The sequence below is a fragment of the Poecilia latipinna genome, unplaced genomic scaffold (assembly GCF_001443285.1).
Source record: "Poecilia latipinna isolate Pla-1442-1.1 unplaced genomic scaffold, P_latipinna-1.0 Scaffold1801, whole genome shotgun sequence".
NCBI classification, from domain to species: domain Eukaryota; kingdom Metazoa; phylum Chordata; class Actinopteri; order Cyprinodontiformes; family Poeciliidae; genus Poecilia; species Poecilia latipinna.
In genome coordinates, this window is record NW_015114417.1 from 75,757 (window position 1) to 89,354 (window position 13,598).

The 13,598-nt window shown below is 41.1% G+C and overlaps 1 protein-coding gene across 1 annotated transcript; it reads right to left on the minus strand.

Annotated features, from left to right (window-relative positions):
* Positions 1-451: 451 nt before the first annotated feature.
* On the minus strand, positions 452-12,328 carry topbp1 (DNA topoisomerase II binding protein 1). Its single transcript, XM_015014265.1, has 28 exons — positions 11,987-12,328; positions 11,715-11,886; positions 11,512-11,646; positions 11,069-11,212; positions 10,760-10,941; positions 10,090-10,283; positions 9,780-9,956; positions 9,026-9,192; positions 8,777-8,940; positions 7,965-8,209; positions 7,565-7,890; positions 7,317-7,489; positions 6,600-6,811; positions 6,170-6,486; positions 5,896-6,081; positions 5,652-5,767; positions 4,922-5,045; positions 3,991-4,149; positions 3,818-3,914; positions 3,551-3,743; positions 2,807-3,036; positions 2,566-2,708; positions 2,396-2,492; positions 1,956-2,119; positions 1,615-1,743; positions 1,417-1,506; positions 697-858; positions 452-590 (listed from the first exon to the last, which is right to left on the minus strand). Exons 2-28 carry the CDS (start codon positions 11,799-11,801, stop codon positions 462-464), a joined length of 4,542 nt encoding a protein of 1,513 aa, XP_014869751.1. The 5' UTR covers positions 11,802-11,886; positions 11,987-12,328; the 3' UTR covers positions 452-461.
* Positions 12,329-13,598: the final 1,270 nt, after the last annotated feature.

Genomic DNA, 13,598 nt, shown 5'->3' on the forward strand with positions numbered 1-13,598 from the left:
AGAGTTACACATATTAAAAATAACTAAACATCTTATATTTATGGCTTAATATAAATAAAAGAAGTTCAACATTAAATTAACTTAATTTTGAGCACTCTGCAGCTTTAAAGTGGAAGTATTAAATCACAAGTCTTAAAATAGGATTTAACTCATAGTTTACACCCTCACCTTCCTGATTCAATGCAATGCCTGCACTGCCCTCTACTGGCCGCAGTGTTTTACTCCACACAATTACAAACCATGACTCGACATTTTCTGCACACCATATTTCAGTCATCCATCACTGCAGACTCAGCCTGAGCAGCAGCAACTGCAGTGGTTGGAACAGAGGCAGTAGGAATGACAAAACAGATGCTACATTTATTTTAATCCATTTTCATAAATCATTAAAAAAAAATCTTATTTACAGTTATATTCACTCAAATGAAAATGTTGCAGGAATGTTTTTTTGTGCAAAGGTTTCAGTTCAGTCGGCTCTTTTTCAGCTTGGAGGGGTCGGCTGCTGCTTTACGCTTACGGGACGGTGTGAATGGATCTTCCTCAGGCGGCGCTGCAGTCAGACAGTACAACTCGATGGGCGGCGTCGGCTCCTGGCAGATCAGAAAATGGAGAAAATATCAACAAAAACACAGAGATATCCAACAGATTTAAGACATTTACTTTCTAAGTAAATAAAGCACTTTTACAGTCAGTCACCTGCATGAGGTAATCTGCGATGTACTCTGGTTTCAGGCATGTCACTCCTTGTGCGGTGGCCTCAGCTACGTCCACCCTGAAGTCTCCGGGTTTCAGACGACCGAAGTCTGCAAACAGATGAGTGGCCTCTTTGTAGAGAGACGGGGAGGGGCTGGGCAGCACCTGAAGGGAAAACAGGGGAGAAAACATGATGGCGAAAACTCAAACACATTTCAAGAAATGTTACATTTATATGTTTAAAAAAAAGAAGAAAGAAATTAAACTGTCTCTTCTTTTTGACACTGCTGTATTTTTTAATTCTTGCTCGTATATTTTTGATGATCCAGGTTTCCTACACATGTTTTATGACTAAGTACTGTTTATGTCTAGACTCATTTTAGCAACTTTCTATTTGGACTCATTCTGAACTTTATGAAACATTTTCTCCATAAATTTATGGAAGATATTTCTGCAGGGGTTGCTCAGTATGAGGGATTCCTGAAACCTAAGAAGCAGCTGGATTTTCTAAGGTTGAAAAGCAATTAGCATGAAAACCAGCATTGTTTTTATAGCTGATATTGAACTAGAATCCATTGTAGACTTTGAATCTGTCTGTAGACTGGAATGAATTTACAGTATATAATAAATTGGATCTGCTTGTCTTATGAAGTGCCAGATTGTGGTGCATGAATGTAGCAGCTCCTGTAACGTGTGGCTTGTAAAATAAAAGCAGGGAGAAACCTTCGCTCCACCAGACTGCAATAACCGCCTGAAGCCCGACTCTCTGCTCTGGTCGATGTTCAGCATCACGGTCCAGCCACTGAAAGCTCCCTGGAAAATAGAAAACATCCTTAGTCAAGTTCAGACAGTTTCAGACACTTATCTTTTAAAAACCTGAGTGACAGTGATAATTCGCCTAGAAATGGATCTGGTACGTACGCCGTGTTCAGAGCTTCCCTGCAAAGCTTTTCTCCAGCGCATTGCGGCCAAGGCCAGTCTCTTCTGCTGAGAGGTGATGGAGGGCAGAGCCTCCAAGATGGAGCAGCTGCCCCATTCATAATCATCCTCCTGCATCACAGGAAGAAACGAAAGGAGAGAAAAATCCCAAATAATCAACGAATCTGAGCCGAATGAAGAAATGAGTGTAGAGACGAAGAGCTAACATCTTAACCATCTGATGTTACAACAAATCCAGCTGAATCCAGATGTTAAAACTATATTTTCAGATTGAAGCTACGCTGGAAAGATAAAACACAGTGGAGTTGTCTTCAGGCTCCCACCTGAATGAAGTGTCCCACGGAGCGACACGCCTCCAGGTACGAGCGATGCAGGATCCACTTGCCGGCTGCCATGGCGGCCAGATACTTCTCGTTTCGCAGTGGACTCCCTACGATGATGTGGGAGCAGCTGGGGTCAAAAGACTGCTTGTCCAGGACGACGCCCCCTACAGGACAAAGAGAAGGATGGCATCAGTAAACTACACCTGGTAGATATTTAAAAAGGAGAACGGAGCTCCAACTTAAAAGTAAATAAAATATTTGTTACATGCAATTAAATTAAGTTTTTTTTAACCTGTTTTCTTTTTACAGTGTGAAACTTCTGACTGATTAAGGGTTTGTTCTCATCATTTCAGACCATTAATGTTTCTCTTTATATACTGTATATGTAAAAATACTGAAGTATTTTGACAGCTGATCCCCAGAACAGCTGAGCGACTCACCGAGTTCCTCTATGAGATGACTGTAATCGATTCGCTCCTGAGGGCTGAGCGACGACAGCTGAAATCTGGGTGGCTGTTTTTCTTCCTCTTTCTCTTCCTGACAGAAACGAAACACCTTTACAGCTGCAGCGGCGCTGGAAGTAACCAGGAAGGTTCCAAGAAGCACTTACCTGTGGCTCCGGTGCTACCAGCGGTTTGGCGAGAGGGAAGGCGATGCTGGGAGCTTTAGGAGTGAGGATGTCCTCTTCTGGATCCTCTGATGGAGGCGCCACGACCTTCTGACCCATTTGCTGGTTTATAACGTCACAAGCAGCTGTGAGGAAATTGAAGGATACATTTTAAAGTAGATGTAGGAATTAAATTTTACCTTCGATTCTCAACACTTCCACGTTATTATACGGCTCCTCTTACCCATCTCTACCAGCTCAGAGTCCGTCATCGAGTCCTTGAGGTGCGGTCCGTTCTCTGCTGTGGGAGGCGGTGCTGCCGCCAGGGGCTCTGAGTGTTGGGATGGACTCCCAGGCCACTGGAAGTTATCAGCCAGCTTCGCTCTCTCCTCCCTGGCTGTCGGATCGTCCCAGACTATCTGCTCACTCTGAGACGGCTCGGTGTTTATGTCCGTCACCGCTTCTCTGGTTACCCTGGAAACGCATCAGTGAGAAACAATTAAGGATTTCTCATCGTAGCTGTTTGATGGCTCTATTTGAGGTTCCTCAAGTCTCTACTTTATTCCTACTTTACTGGGACTAGTAGTGAATAATATAAGGGTTTCATATCAGTCGATATTGATAATTATCAATTAGGTTTTTTTTTTGTTTTAAATATCTGAAATAATGCCAAACTGTAGATGCGACCTTTCCTGTTTTATCCACAGTTTTCTCTAAACATTTTGTTCTCATTTCCTTCTTTCACTTTTTATTTTTAAGAAGTTATGAGGCACAGTGGTGAAACCTTAAACTGCTGCTGCACAAGTTACTCAAAGGTTGTTGCTAGGTAACCACACCATCAGAGAGTTGCTAGGTAACCAAAGCAAGTAAGGTGATGCCACAAGCCTAGCTTAGCTAGCTAGAAGCTTCATTGCTTTCTTGCTTCAGTTAAAAACTCCCACAATCCCGTGCTGCATCACCATACCGATCACATGACGGTTTTTTGTACCTCAGAGCTTCCAGGGTTCGTCTGCTCCCACTGCGTCCAGCCCGGCTGCCTTCAGGCGTGTTTGGACCCGAGTCGGTGCAGCCTGATCCCATCCTGGCCAGTCTGACAGACGCCCGCCTGCCTGTCGTCATTTTGGTGGCCGACATGATCTCCTGAAGCTGTCTTTGCAGGTTCTCTCTCATTTCCAGAGTATCTACAATATTGAACTCACTTCAGTCATCAAGTTCTCAAGTCGTTAGTGGAATCAGCTCCTCAACAAGTCCTCACCTCTTTTCCCTGTGGTATCGTTCACCTCGTCTTGATCAACACATCCGTTACTCACAGGAGGCACGACTGCGCTTTTCTCTGCAGCAACAACCGCAGACTGAAAAATAATCACATTATTAACAAAGTAGACACAAAAACACAAACATGGCTGCTCAGATGAAGATTTCCTCAACCTTGTTGAGTTTTGATTCGGTCGCGTCTTTGCGCTGTGTCCGTGTTAAAGGCGGAGATCTCTGGGAGCTGCTGGGAACCTGGCTGAGGTTCAGACTCATCTTTGGATTGTAGGTGAAGGGATACAGAGTCTCGGAGACGTGCTTCTGCTCCTCAGCACACTGCACAACAAGAAACGCATAAAACAGTCATGAAGAGGCAAAACACTTAAAAACTGTTTTCCTAACAGGTTACTTCCTTTACGTAAGAAAAGAAAATATAACATGGCAAGAAAAGTGTAGGGGAACATAATTAAATAAACTACAAATAAATAATGTGATTACTTGGATGTGTCAGTATTTAGGAAAAATAAAAAACGTAATTCAACCTGTAATCAATGATAAAATACATCATTTTATGTATTTTGTCATAGTCACACAGTTCAGCACGTTATGAATTTCCAATGCTCTGGTCATTTTAATTGATCTAATTCAACTATAATTGGTTTGGAGCTTAACCAATCAGATGCCAGGATCTATTTCAAAACCAACAGTTTAAGCAAAAATTATTTTATTACATTTGCCAGAGGGGGAAAATTTGCACCATTATTAAATCTCTGGTAGGAAAGTTAGAAAAATGTATTCAAAGGGTCACAAATGGTCCTCACAAGTTTGAATATTAAGTTTCACTTTTAAGTAATTAATTCATATTAATTTATAATTTCAGAAATTCTTTAAATAAATACATCTTGAATGTAGTTGTATACATTTTTTTACACAAACTTGCATAAATAATAATGTTTCACCATTTTTTTATCCCCAAATGTTGTGAATTTAAATGTTGCATTAAATAAAAACAGCTCTAGAATGACAGAGCTGTAATTTTTCATTTTAATTTGGTGAAAAATGGTCACAGTTTGAGCTAAAACAGTATTTTTTGCTGATGTGAGCTCACAGCATGCAGCCAGTACTGGGACACCACATGCAGGCCCTTCTCCTTCACCGCCTTGTATTCGCGGGAGGTGTCTCCAACACGACCCTGGTAGATGTAGTGCGTCACCGTGTTGTCACAGGCCCACCTAAAAACAACACAGAGAGAATCAGCATATCTGGTAAAATTCAAAGATGAATTTATTTTTAAATCCAGGTTTCCAGTTAACATTTTTTACTGATGTCTGATTTTCTTCCTGTCTTCAGTCCAGGAAGAAAAGATTGAAGAAATTATATTTATAACCCAGGCAAACAGAAAGTCACTAATTATTAATGAGAAGTCGAATGACTAATTTTTAAAGGTAAATTAGCAATAATAATAAAAAAAACATTTCAGTTACTTTTATTTTGTGAAGATTATTAGATTTTTTTCAACCACTGAATCAATGTGCCGAGATTTAAGTTTGTATTTTCCAATAAAATTATGCTAAAAAAGAAATAAATTTACTATAAGCCTTTTTACTTATTCTAAAGAGCCACTAAATATGGAGAGCAACATAATTATAATTTTTAAGTGAAGTTTCAATCAACTTCTTAGTTAAAATAAAAGGCTTTATCTGCAAAACTCTTCAATAGGGGGCATAAAATGTTATATTTCTGTGTAAAAGTGATTCAGAAATCCATAAATAAAAGTAAAACATTTTTTTCGTGAAGAAAGACATCTTTATAGCAAATTTGCAATAAGTGCAGAGTACCTGAAGTCAGCTCCAAGCGAAGCAGCAATAGCATTCAGTTCACTTTGCATCTTGCTCAGTTTCTTCCCCACACAGATCACAACACCAGTCAGGGGTCCCGAGTCTTTCTGCGGGATCTTCAGAAAACAAACACACTTAAAACGATATACATATTCTGAGTACTTCATTAGAGTCACTTTGTCAGTTCAGTAGAGTCATGCACAGCATAACAATGTTTAAACTCTGAATGAAACTCTTATCTGACCTCCTTCTCGGTTGTTTTGGCGAGCTGCGGGCTGGCAGAGACTTCCTGCATTTCTGTGGCGTTATTCGCTGAGCTGTTTGCCAGAGCAACCTTCAGGTTCCTGTTGATAACGTCGGTAAGTGGAGTTTCCACCCTTTCTCCGGGTTTAGATCTTCCGCCAGGAGTCTCCAAATCTTTCAGTGCATCCTTAAAAAGTGAAGAGATTCATTTGTCACCTTCCCTCCTGGGAGGTTAAATCTAAATGTCTGTTTTTTGGTGCAGGAAGAGTTCTGACCTTGAAGTTAAAGGACGGCCTGAAGAGCTGGTCCCTGACCAGGAACCGAGACGGAGTGTCCAGCTGCAGGGACGGCTCCTTCTGGAGTGGCTTCCCTTTGCCGCCACCTTGGTTTGGTGTCGGTGTGCTCGGGTTTTCTCTGGGTTTCATCTCGTCCAACACAGATCGAAACACTTTGCTCTGAAAGCGACCGCAATCGAGCGGCGTGACCGCTTTCCCGCCCTGCGGACCCAGCAACGGGATCTCTGGGGAGCAGCGAGCAGGTTGGAGCGGAGCTGCTTTCTGGGATCCGCTGACGAAGCTCTCGTCTTCCTTCTCTGTGGAATTGCAAATGGTGACAGTTAATTCGACACAAAATTCGATTTTTAGCAGTAGGAATCTCAAAGTTCAACGGGACACAAAGTAGATCTGCAGGTAATATGAATGTCACCTGGAGAGGAGGGCAGATCCACCAGATATTTCTCCTCTGCCGCCCTCTTCCCCGTCCGCGCTGACTCAAGTATCCAGCGCATGGTGACGGCAGGAAGCCCCCACTTCTTAGCTGCCTGGTACTTTGTTCCATCAGGGGTCTGTAGCACCAGGTGAGTGCTGGCCAGCATGCCTTTCTTCTGGTTGGCCAGGCGCACAAAGTAATCCTGGACACTGGAGGAGCAAAGGGAGAAAAGCAAAAGGTTTGAGCAAGAAGCTCACAGCAAAAGGAACAAGACAAGTAACAGAGGGAGTTAAAATGATCCTGATCAAAACACAAAAACAGCTTGAAAAACGGGTATTTTATTGACTGCAGGTTATTATGCAGTCAACCCCTGTTAAAATGCCAGGGTTGTGACAAAAATATTGCATTGTATTAAAACTGTTCTTGGCGTAATAAACACCAAGAACATCTGACTGGACGAATGTATCAGTCAGGAGAAGAATATGCTGCAAAAACAAAATCTTACCAAATATTTTTTGTCAGGTTTTTAGTGCGAATACCTTAATTCACTTAAAATAAGACAAAACTAACTTACAAATAACATTTTTTTAACAAAAAATAGGAGCTTTTATTCCTTAATATATTGATAAGAACTGTGCTAGTTCCCCCAGCAGATTTCTTTCACCTCTAACGTGGGGAAAATGTTTGTTATAAGTGAAAATATGCGCCACATACTTGGCTCCGAGATGCTTGGCCAGCTCCACCAGAGCCTCCCTCTCTGCTCCCGTAAACTGGCTGACAGACAGGACGCAGTCTTTGAGAGGAAAGTAGCCCTCCCTCACAGGAACGGGGGTAAACAGAGGGTTAGAGGGCAGCGGCAGAACGCGCTCGTTCTCCACACACATGGCCTGCGATAAACAAACCAGAACATAAATGTAGCTCTGCAGGTCAAATCAGAAAAATAAGGCAATCTGAGTTCGTACCAGCCACGTGTCAGTGACCACCTCGTCCACGGTGGCCTCCACTGTGCAGCCCAGCTGAGGGACCACAGCGAAGTCCGCCACCACTCGGCTGCGGCCCGTCAGCAGCCTGCCTCCTTGCTCTTTCAGCAGCGCCGAGAGCTGAGCCTCAGCCTCCACACCGAAACCCACGAGCAGGAAGGATTTCCCAGAAAACAGACCGTCCTGTGGCAGCGGCTCTTGCTCTGGTCCCCCGGTGTGGAGGGGCGTCCAGGACTCAGGCTGAGGTTCTGCAGCTGCGCTGAAGGACTTCCTGCTGGTATTCTCTGGTGCTGCTGGTGCCAGATCAACTGACAGATAAGAAATGAAAAAATTATTTCACTCTGAATTATTTAATCTGAGAATTAATTAAACAGATTCTTACCCACTGTGGGGTCGTCGTCCATGTACTGTGAGAGAAGATCCTCGTCTGTAATTGGTTCCTTGGGAGTGTTCGGGTTGGCAACAGGCGGACCAGAAGACGAGCGACGTCTCGCCGGAGGACGAGCGGAGACAGAGACGGCGTCTGAAGCTGGAGGGAGACAGTCCGGGTGGAGGTATCCGTCCTCTGGGACCAACGTGCCTTTGGAGAAACAATCCAGCAGCCACTGTGCTGTTACCACATGGGGCCTGAGAAGAAACACAGGAACAGGTTATTTAATTTGATTTAGTTGGTGAAGTGTCCTTCAACAGTTTTCTCAACCAAAATCCATCCACAAACTCGACAAAGCTACAGAGAAAAAAACTGAGCTTCCGAGCTTAGTTGTCCTTTACTCTCTTTGAAAGTCCTGCAGGCTCAGTGGATCTACGTTGAAGAATCTCTTCCTATTGTTTTCTGCAACCTACTGTTCTCTTTCTGTTTGGCTTGGCTTTTGTTGCCATAGAAAGTTCCTCTGGTTCAGCTTCCATGTATAGTTATGTATTTTTCTTTAATGGTGCTGCTGTCTGAGCTAATGGTGTCAATAATATTAACTCTAGGTGTTATGATTTTTTCCCCACAATGCTTTAGTGATTAGCTGTCCATCTTTTCTGGACTCAGACATTGTTTTCCTTTCGTTAGAAAGTAGCATTATATTTATTGGGCGATATGAACACTTCTTTTCCTCTAATTTGAATAATTTGATCATTTAAAAGAGTAAAATTAACCACATTTACAACCAAAATACAGAATTATTATCAGAAAACTGGATTTCAAACCTGTGAGTTGCTGTGGACAGAAATTTCTGGAGCTCCTGGTCCACTTCCCTCACAACCACATGAGTGAGATCCTCTCTGGGCTGGTTGAAGCGCAGGCCTCCAGCAGCGCTGACGAGCCGCCGCAGCTTCTCCAGCTTCTTCTCCGGGAAACCACTTAAATATAACTGTGCAACAATAAACACATTTTAAAAATCGTCTAAAAATGAAAGGGAATGACTTTGCTTTGTGAGAATGTGGACTAAATTGTACCTTACAACCATCCAACACATCATCTGCTGGGCACACAGTGAGGTCTAACCGGTCGATGGGGTCTGGCGTCTCCACGCGACTCATGGTGACGTTGGTGAGGGCCGTGTCGTTTATCGCCGCACTAGTGTTGACAGAAATGTTGCTCAGGCCCAACAGAGATGGACCATCTACAGAAAAAATGCACAACAACCTTAAGAACAAACCTCAGCAGGGGGAAGTCATGATTTATAGCTCAGTGAAACACATTGCTGGCTAAACCATCGGATAAAGATACACTAATCTGTCAGCAGAAAATTAGCCAAGACCTACTACCACTTATGCTTTGGAAAGTATCCAGATGAGCATAAATTCATAGATTTTCCACCTTATTCTTAGAGAACTTCTGTCAGTTTCTGTTGCAAACATCTGCCTTAATAATCTCAGTAAACAAAAATCAGAGCATTTCCCCCCCCCCTTTTTTTTTTTTTTTTACAAATTTCTGACTTTCTGACTCAGAGAATATCTTAAATATGGTGATTTTTTCTTTTAATTGTGGAATTTTTTTTTTAATTGCAAATTTAAAACTTTGACGTTGGAATGTTTTTTTTTTCTTGTAAATATATAAAATTAACTCATAAATCTGAGTTTTGGTGGAAATTTACACCTCAGTGGCCATTTTTTCCCCTATTTTATCAACAACAGCTCTAATACGGCACCATGGATTTGTGTTTATATATGATTGCATCAACAGAAACAGAAGAAATTGGCAGGGTACCTTCTCTCCTGCTGGTGCCTGTAGGAGTTGAGGTGTTGGGCCGTGTGGCTGTTGAAGCGTTGCGCTGCACCGTGTACCTGCTCTCATCCTGACAGAAACCTTTATCTATGCTGTCGAACAGCCAGTGCAAAGACACACAATACACGTTCCACTTCCTGGCGCATTCGTACTTCTGACCTGCAAACGGAAAATAAACTCTCAGCACAACAGTAACACCAATGAAAAAAATCAGATTTAAGAATAGAAATGGAATAAAATATTTTTCTTAAAGATTTTTTTGTTGGACAAATTAAAATGGTGGGGACTTTACCTGTCGGTTCACTAACAATGAGATGTGTGCACTCGTTCATTTTGAGCTGGCCGGTGTATTTGGCCCCGTGCTGCTCGCAGAGCCGCTGCACCTCTTTGCGCTCTGTGCTGGAGAGGCCCGTCACGCAAACGGTACAGCCAAGCAGCACGGGGCACAGGAAGTTCTCAACTGGCAGGTCTGTGTACCTGAAGAGACTGGACAGGAAAGCGCAAAAGAAATTTTAAAAACTCCACCTTGTAATTTAACTGCATTGATGCTGAGCACCAAGTCATGACTTCAGGTTTCTCTGAGGTCTAATGCCCTCATTAGAGGCCATGGCATCACCAACACTTTGATTTACCAAGATATCTTAAATAAAAAAAATCTAGTTCACAGTGAAATTATCATTATTATTCAGTTTTTCAAAAAGAGCCACAACATTTGGTCAAATGAAAACAGGAATTGTTCACCAAACACAAAATCAAGCCTTTTCCATACAATCTCTCTTTAACAGATTGTGTTGCATCAACTACAATAATTTGCTGCAAAAGATTTCAGTTAGAAAAAAAGTGCTTAAAATTTAAAGATGAGTGAAACTGTGTGCATTGTTCAGTAATTAAATCTAATATTTCCATGCTAATTAACAGAAGCCGTCCGTTAACGAATCACCCAGGTTCTCTAAGGTACTTGCCTGTCTTGTGATTTTTCCCAGCATGCCTTGACCCATGTGGGCAGCAGTATGGGTTTTCCCAAGTTGGCAGCCACCAGGTATTTTTTGCTTCCTACCTCCCCAGCAATCAGGTGTGAGACAGACACATTAAGATCAAGATAGACTCGTCCGCCCATGAGCTGCACCAGATCCATCACCTCTCCCTGCAGAGGGAGACAGAATACACACGTAAGCACATTTACATGTCAAACTTTTCAATATTATGTTCCAAAATTCTGTGTTTTTTGAAAGGAGCATTTAAAAAAAACAAACAAAATCATCAGAACCAACCCGGGTTGCTTTATCCAGGCTGGTGCAGGAAATGGTGACGTCAGCCATCGCCATGTTATACACAGGTTTTTCTGCTTTCGGGACACAGCGCTGTTGCTGCAGGCAGTGCAGCACCACTAGTGGACTCACTATTCTGCACCCAAGCTGTGGAAGCAAAAGTGGCATAAATTTGAAAAAGCTTAGACACGGATCAGTTATAACCTTTAAAATAAAAACATAGGCCCCAAAGAAACCCCGAGATCTGATTGTTGCAGCCCAACAATTAAAATTAGCAGGTGTTTTGTCTATAATGAACTTTAATTCTATACATCAAATGTAAATAACAATAAAGGCATGTACATACAAAATCATAATTGTAGTAATCTCAATTTCTTTGCTGTTGTAAATAAAAAGAATTAGACTGCATAACAGGTTTGCATAATGCATACAGAATGGGTTCAGACCTTCTTGCAGTGCAGGAAAGCTGGAGTGGTGAAGTTGATGAAAACAAACAGAGACTTGTCCTTCTGGTTCATCTGTAAAACATCTTCCTCCTGGATGGTTTTTAAATACTTTTCAGACTGCAGCTCCAGAATGGCCTGTATAAATAGGACTCACAGTTAAAACTGCAAACAGAAACAAAACTTAAGCCAGCAGGGATATTTACCTCATATGCTTTGACTGCATAATCTGGCTTGGATCCTTCACCCTCCACAAACTTCACAATAAAGTCTTCCTTCCCTGCTTTGGTCATGCTGAAGTCGATGTATGAGGAGTGAGGAGACTTGACATGAATTACGAATGTGTCTGGTTGACGGAACTTCAAGTGAACCTTTATCCTTATTAAAAATGAAAACAGCACAGACCTTTCAGGCTTTCCATAAAGTACAGCCTACATTTATTCAAATTAGTAAACAGAAGAAGACCCGAAGTACTTACTTATTGTAAAAACACTCCGACTGGGAGAAAATTTAATGATATATTCTGTACTCATGACAAATTTTGTTTTTCATTACGAACGTGCTAAACATTCACTCTCTACATCTAGCTCTAACCTTTGAAACTTTAACCGGTTATTTTTACAACTTTGAATGCGTCAAGATTATTTAATATTTTAAGCATTCATACAACGTAACTAATTCTATCCACAAAATGCATAAACAGACATAAATTAAATGCTATCTTATTCAAAATAATTCGGCTAACTCAAACTGGAGTTATTGTTGACATTCTTCGCGCCGTTTGCGCAACTTCCGTTGCAACAAGCTAATCCGTCCGAGTGGAAACGAGCAGCTTCTTCTTCTTCTCTTTTATTATTGCGGATCGCAAGCAACTTTAAGGTGCATACCGCCATCTACTGTTCTCGAGTGTGTAGCAACATTTCTTTACATCTATTAAATTCTATATATTACCTTCTTAATATTTCCTACTACATGTTTTATATTCTGTCCACTCATCCATGTGGCCCCATCATCTCCATGCAGTGCAGAATTTATACATTTATTGATATCAGAAAAAAATATCATCATTATATTAAATAAGATTGGACTAACTCCACTACCTTGAGGTATCCCATTTTCCACATTAAACTCTTTTTTAATAATCGTTTTCAATCTTAACTCTTATTTTTCTATCCAGCAAAAAAAATTGCTGTCCACTTATACATCTTTCCACTAATTCCCATCTGATTAATTTTTAGAAGTAGTCCTTCTCTCCACAGTGAATCATATGCCTTTTCTATATCAAAAATACTATAATTGTTGCCTCCTTCATTTTTAAAGCTTTCTCTATATCATTACATACTCTAGTTAGAGCATCCATTGTTGATCTCCCTGTTCTAAAGCCACACTGGTATTCATTTATTAGTTTTTTATGCTCAAGAACATATCCTAGTCTACTGACTATTATTTTCTCCATCCATTTACTTAGATGAGAAGTTAAAGCTATTGGTCTATAGTTATTTGGACTGATAGGATCTTTTCCTGGTTTATTAAATGGAAGTATTATTGCCCTTTTCCAGTTATTTGGTATTAAACCTTCATTCCATATTTTATTAAATAATTGTAATATTAATTCCAAAGTTACTTCTGGCATATGTCGAAACATAGCATAGCATAATTGATCCTCTCCTGGAGCTGAGTATCCTGTCCCTTTCATTACTGTTTTCATTTCTTCCATGGTTATATTCATATCTAGTATTGACATGCATTCTTGACATTTTTTCAGAATACTCTTATAATTTCCCAGTTTTTGTATTTTCTGCTGTCTGTGAATGTCTGTCAGATGTTCACCACTGTGAACTGCAGCAAATGTCTCCCCTAATAGATCTGCCTTGTCTTTGTTTAAGACTAGTATTTCCTGTCCACGAACTAAGGCTGGCATTTTAACTTCATTCATTTTCCCCGTCATTTTCCTAAACATTGACCAAACGTTCTGCAATTTTACTTCTGAACCTATTGAGGAACAGTATTCTCTCCATTTTTTCTTTTTAGCTTCTTTAATAATTTTGCGAGCCAATGCTCTTTTCTTTTTATATTCAATAAGTCTTTCA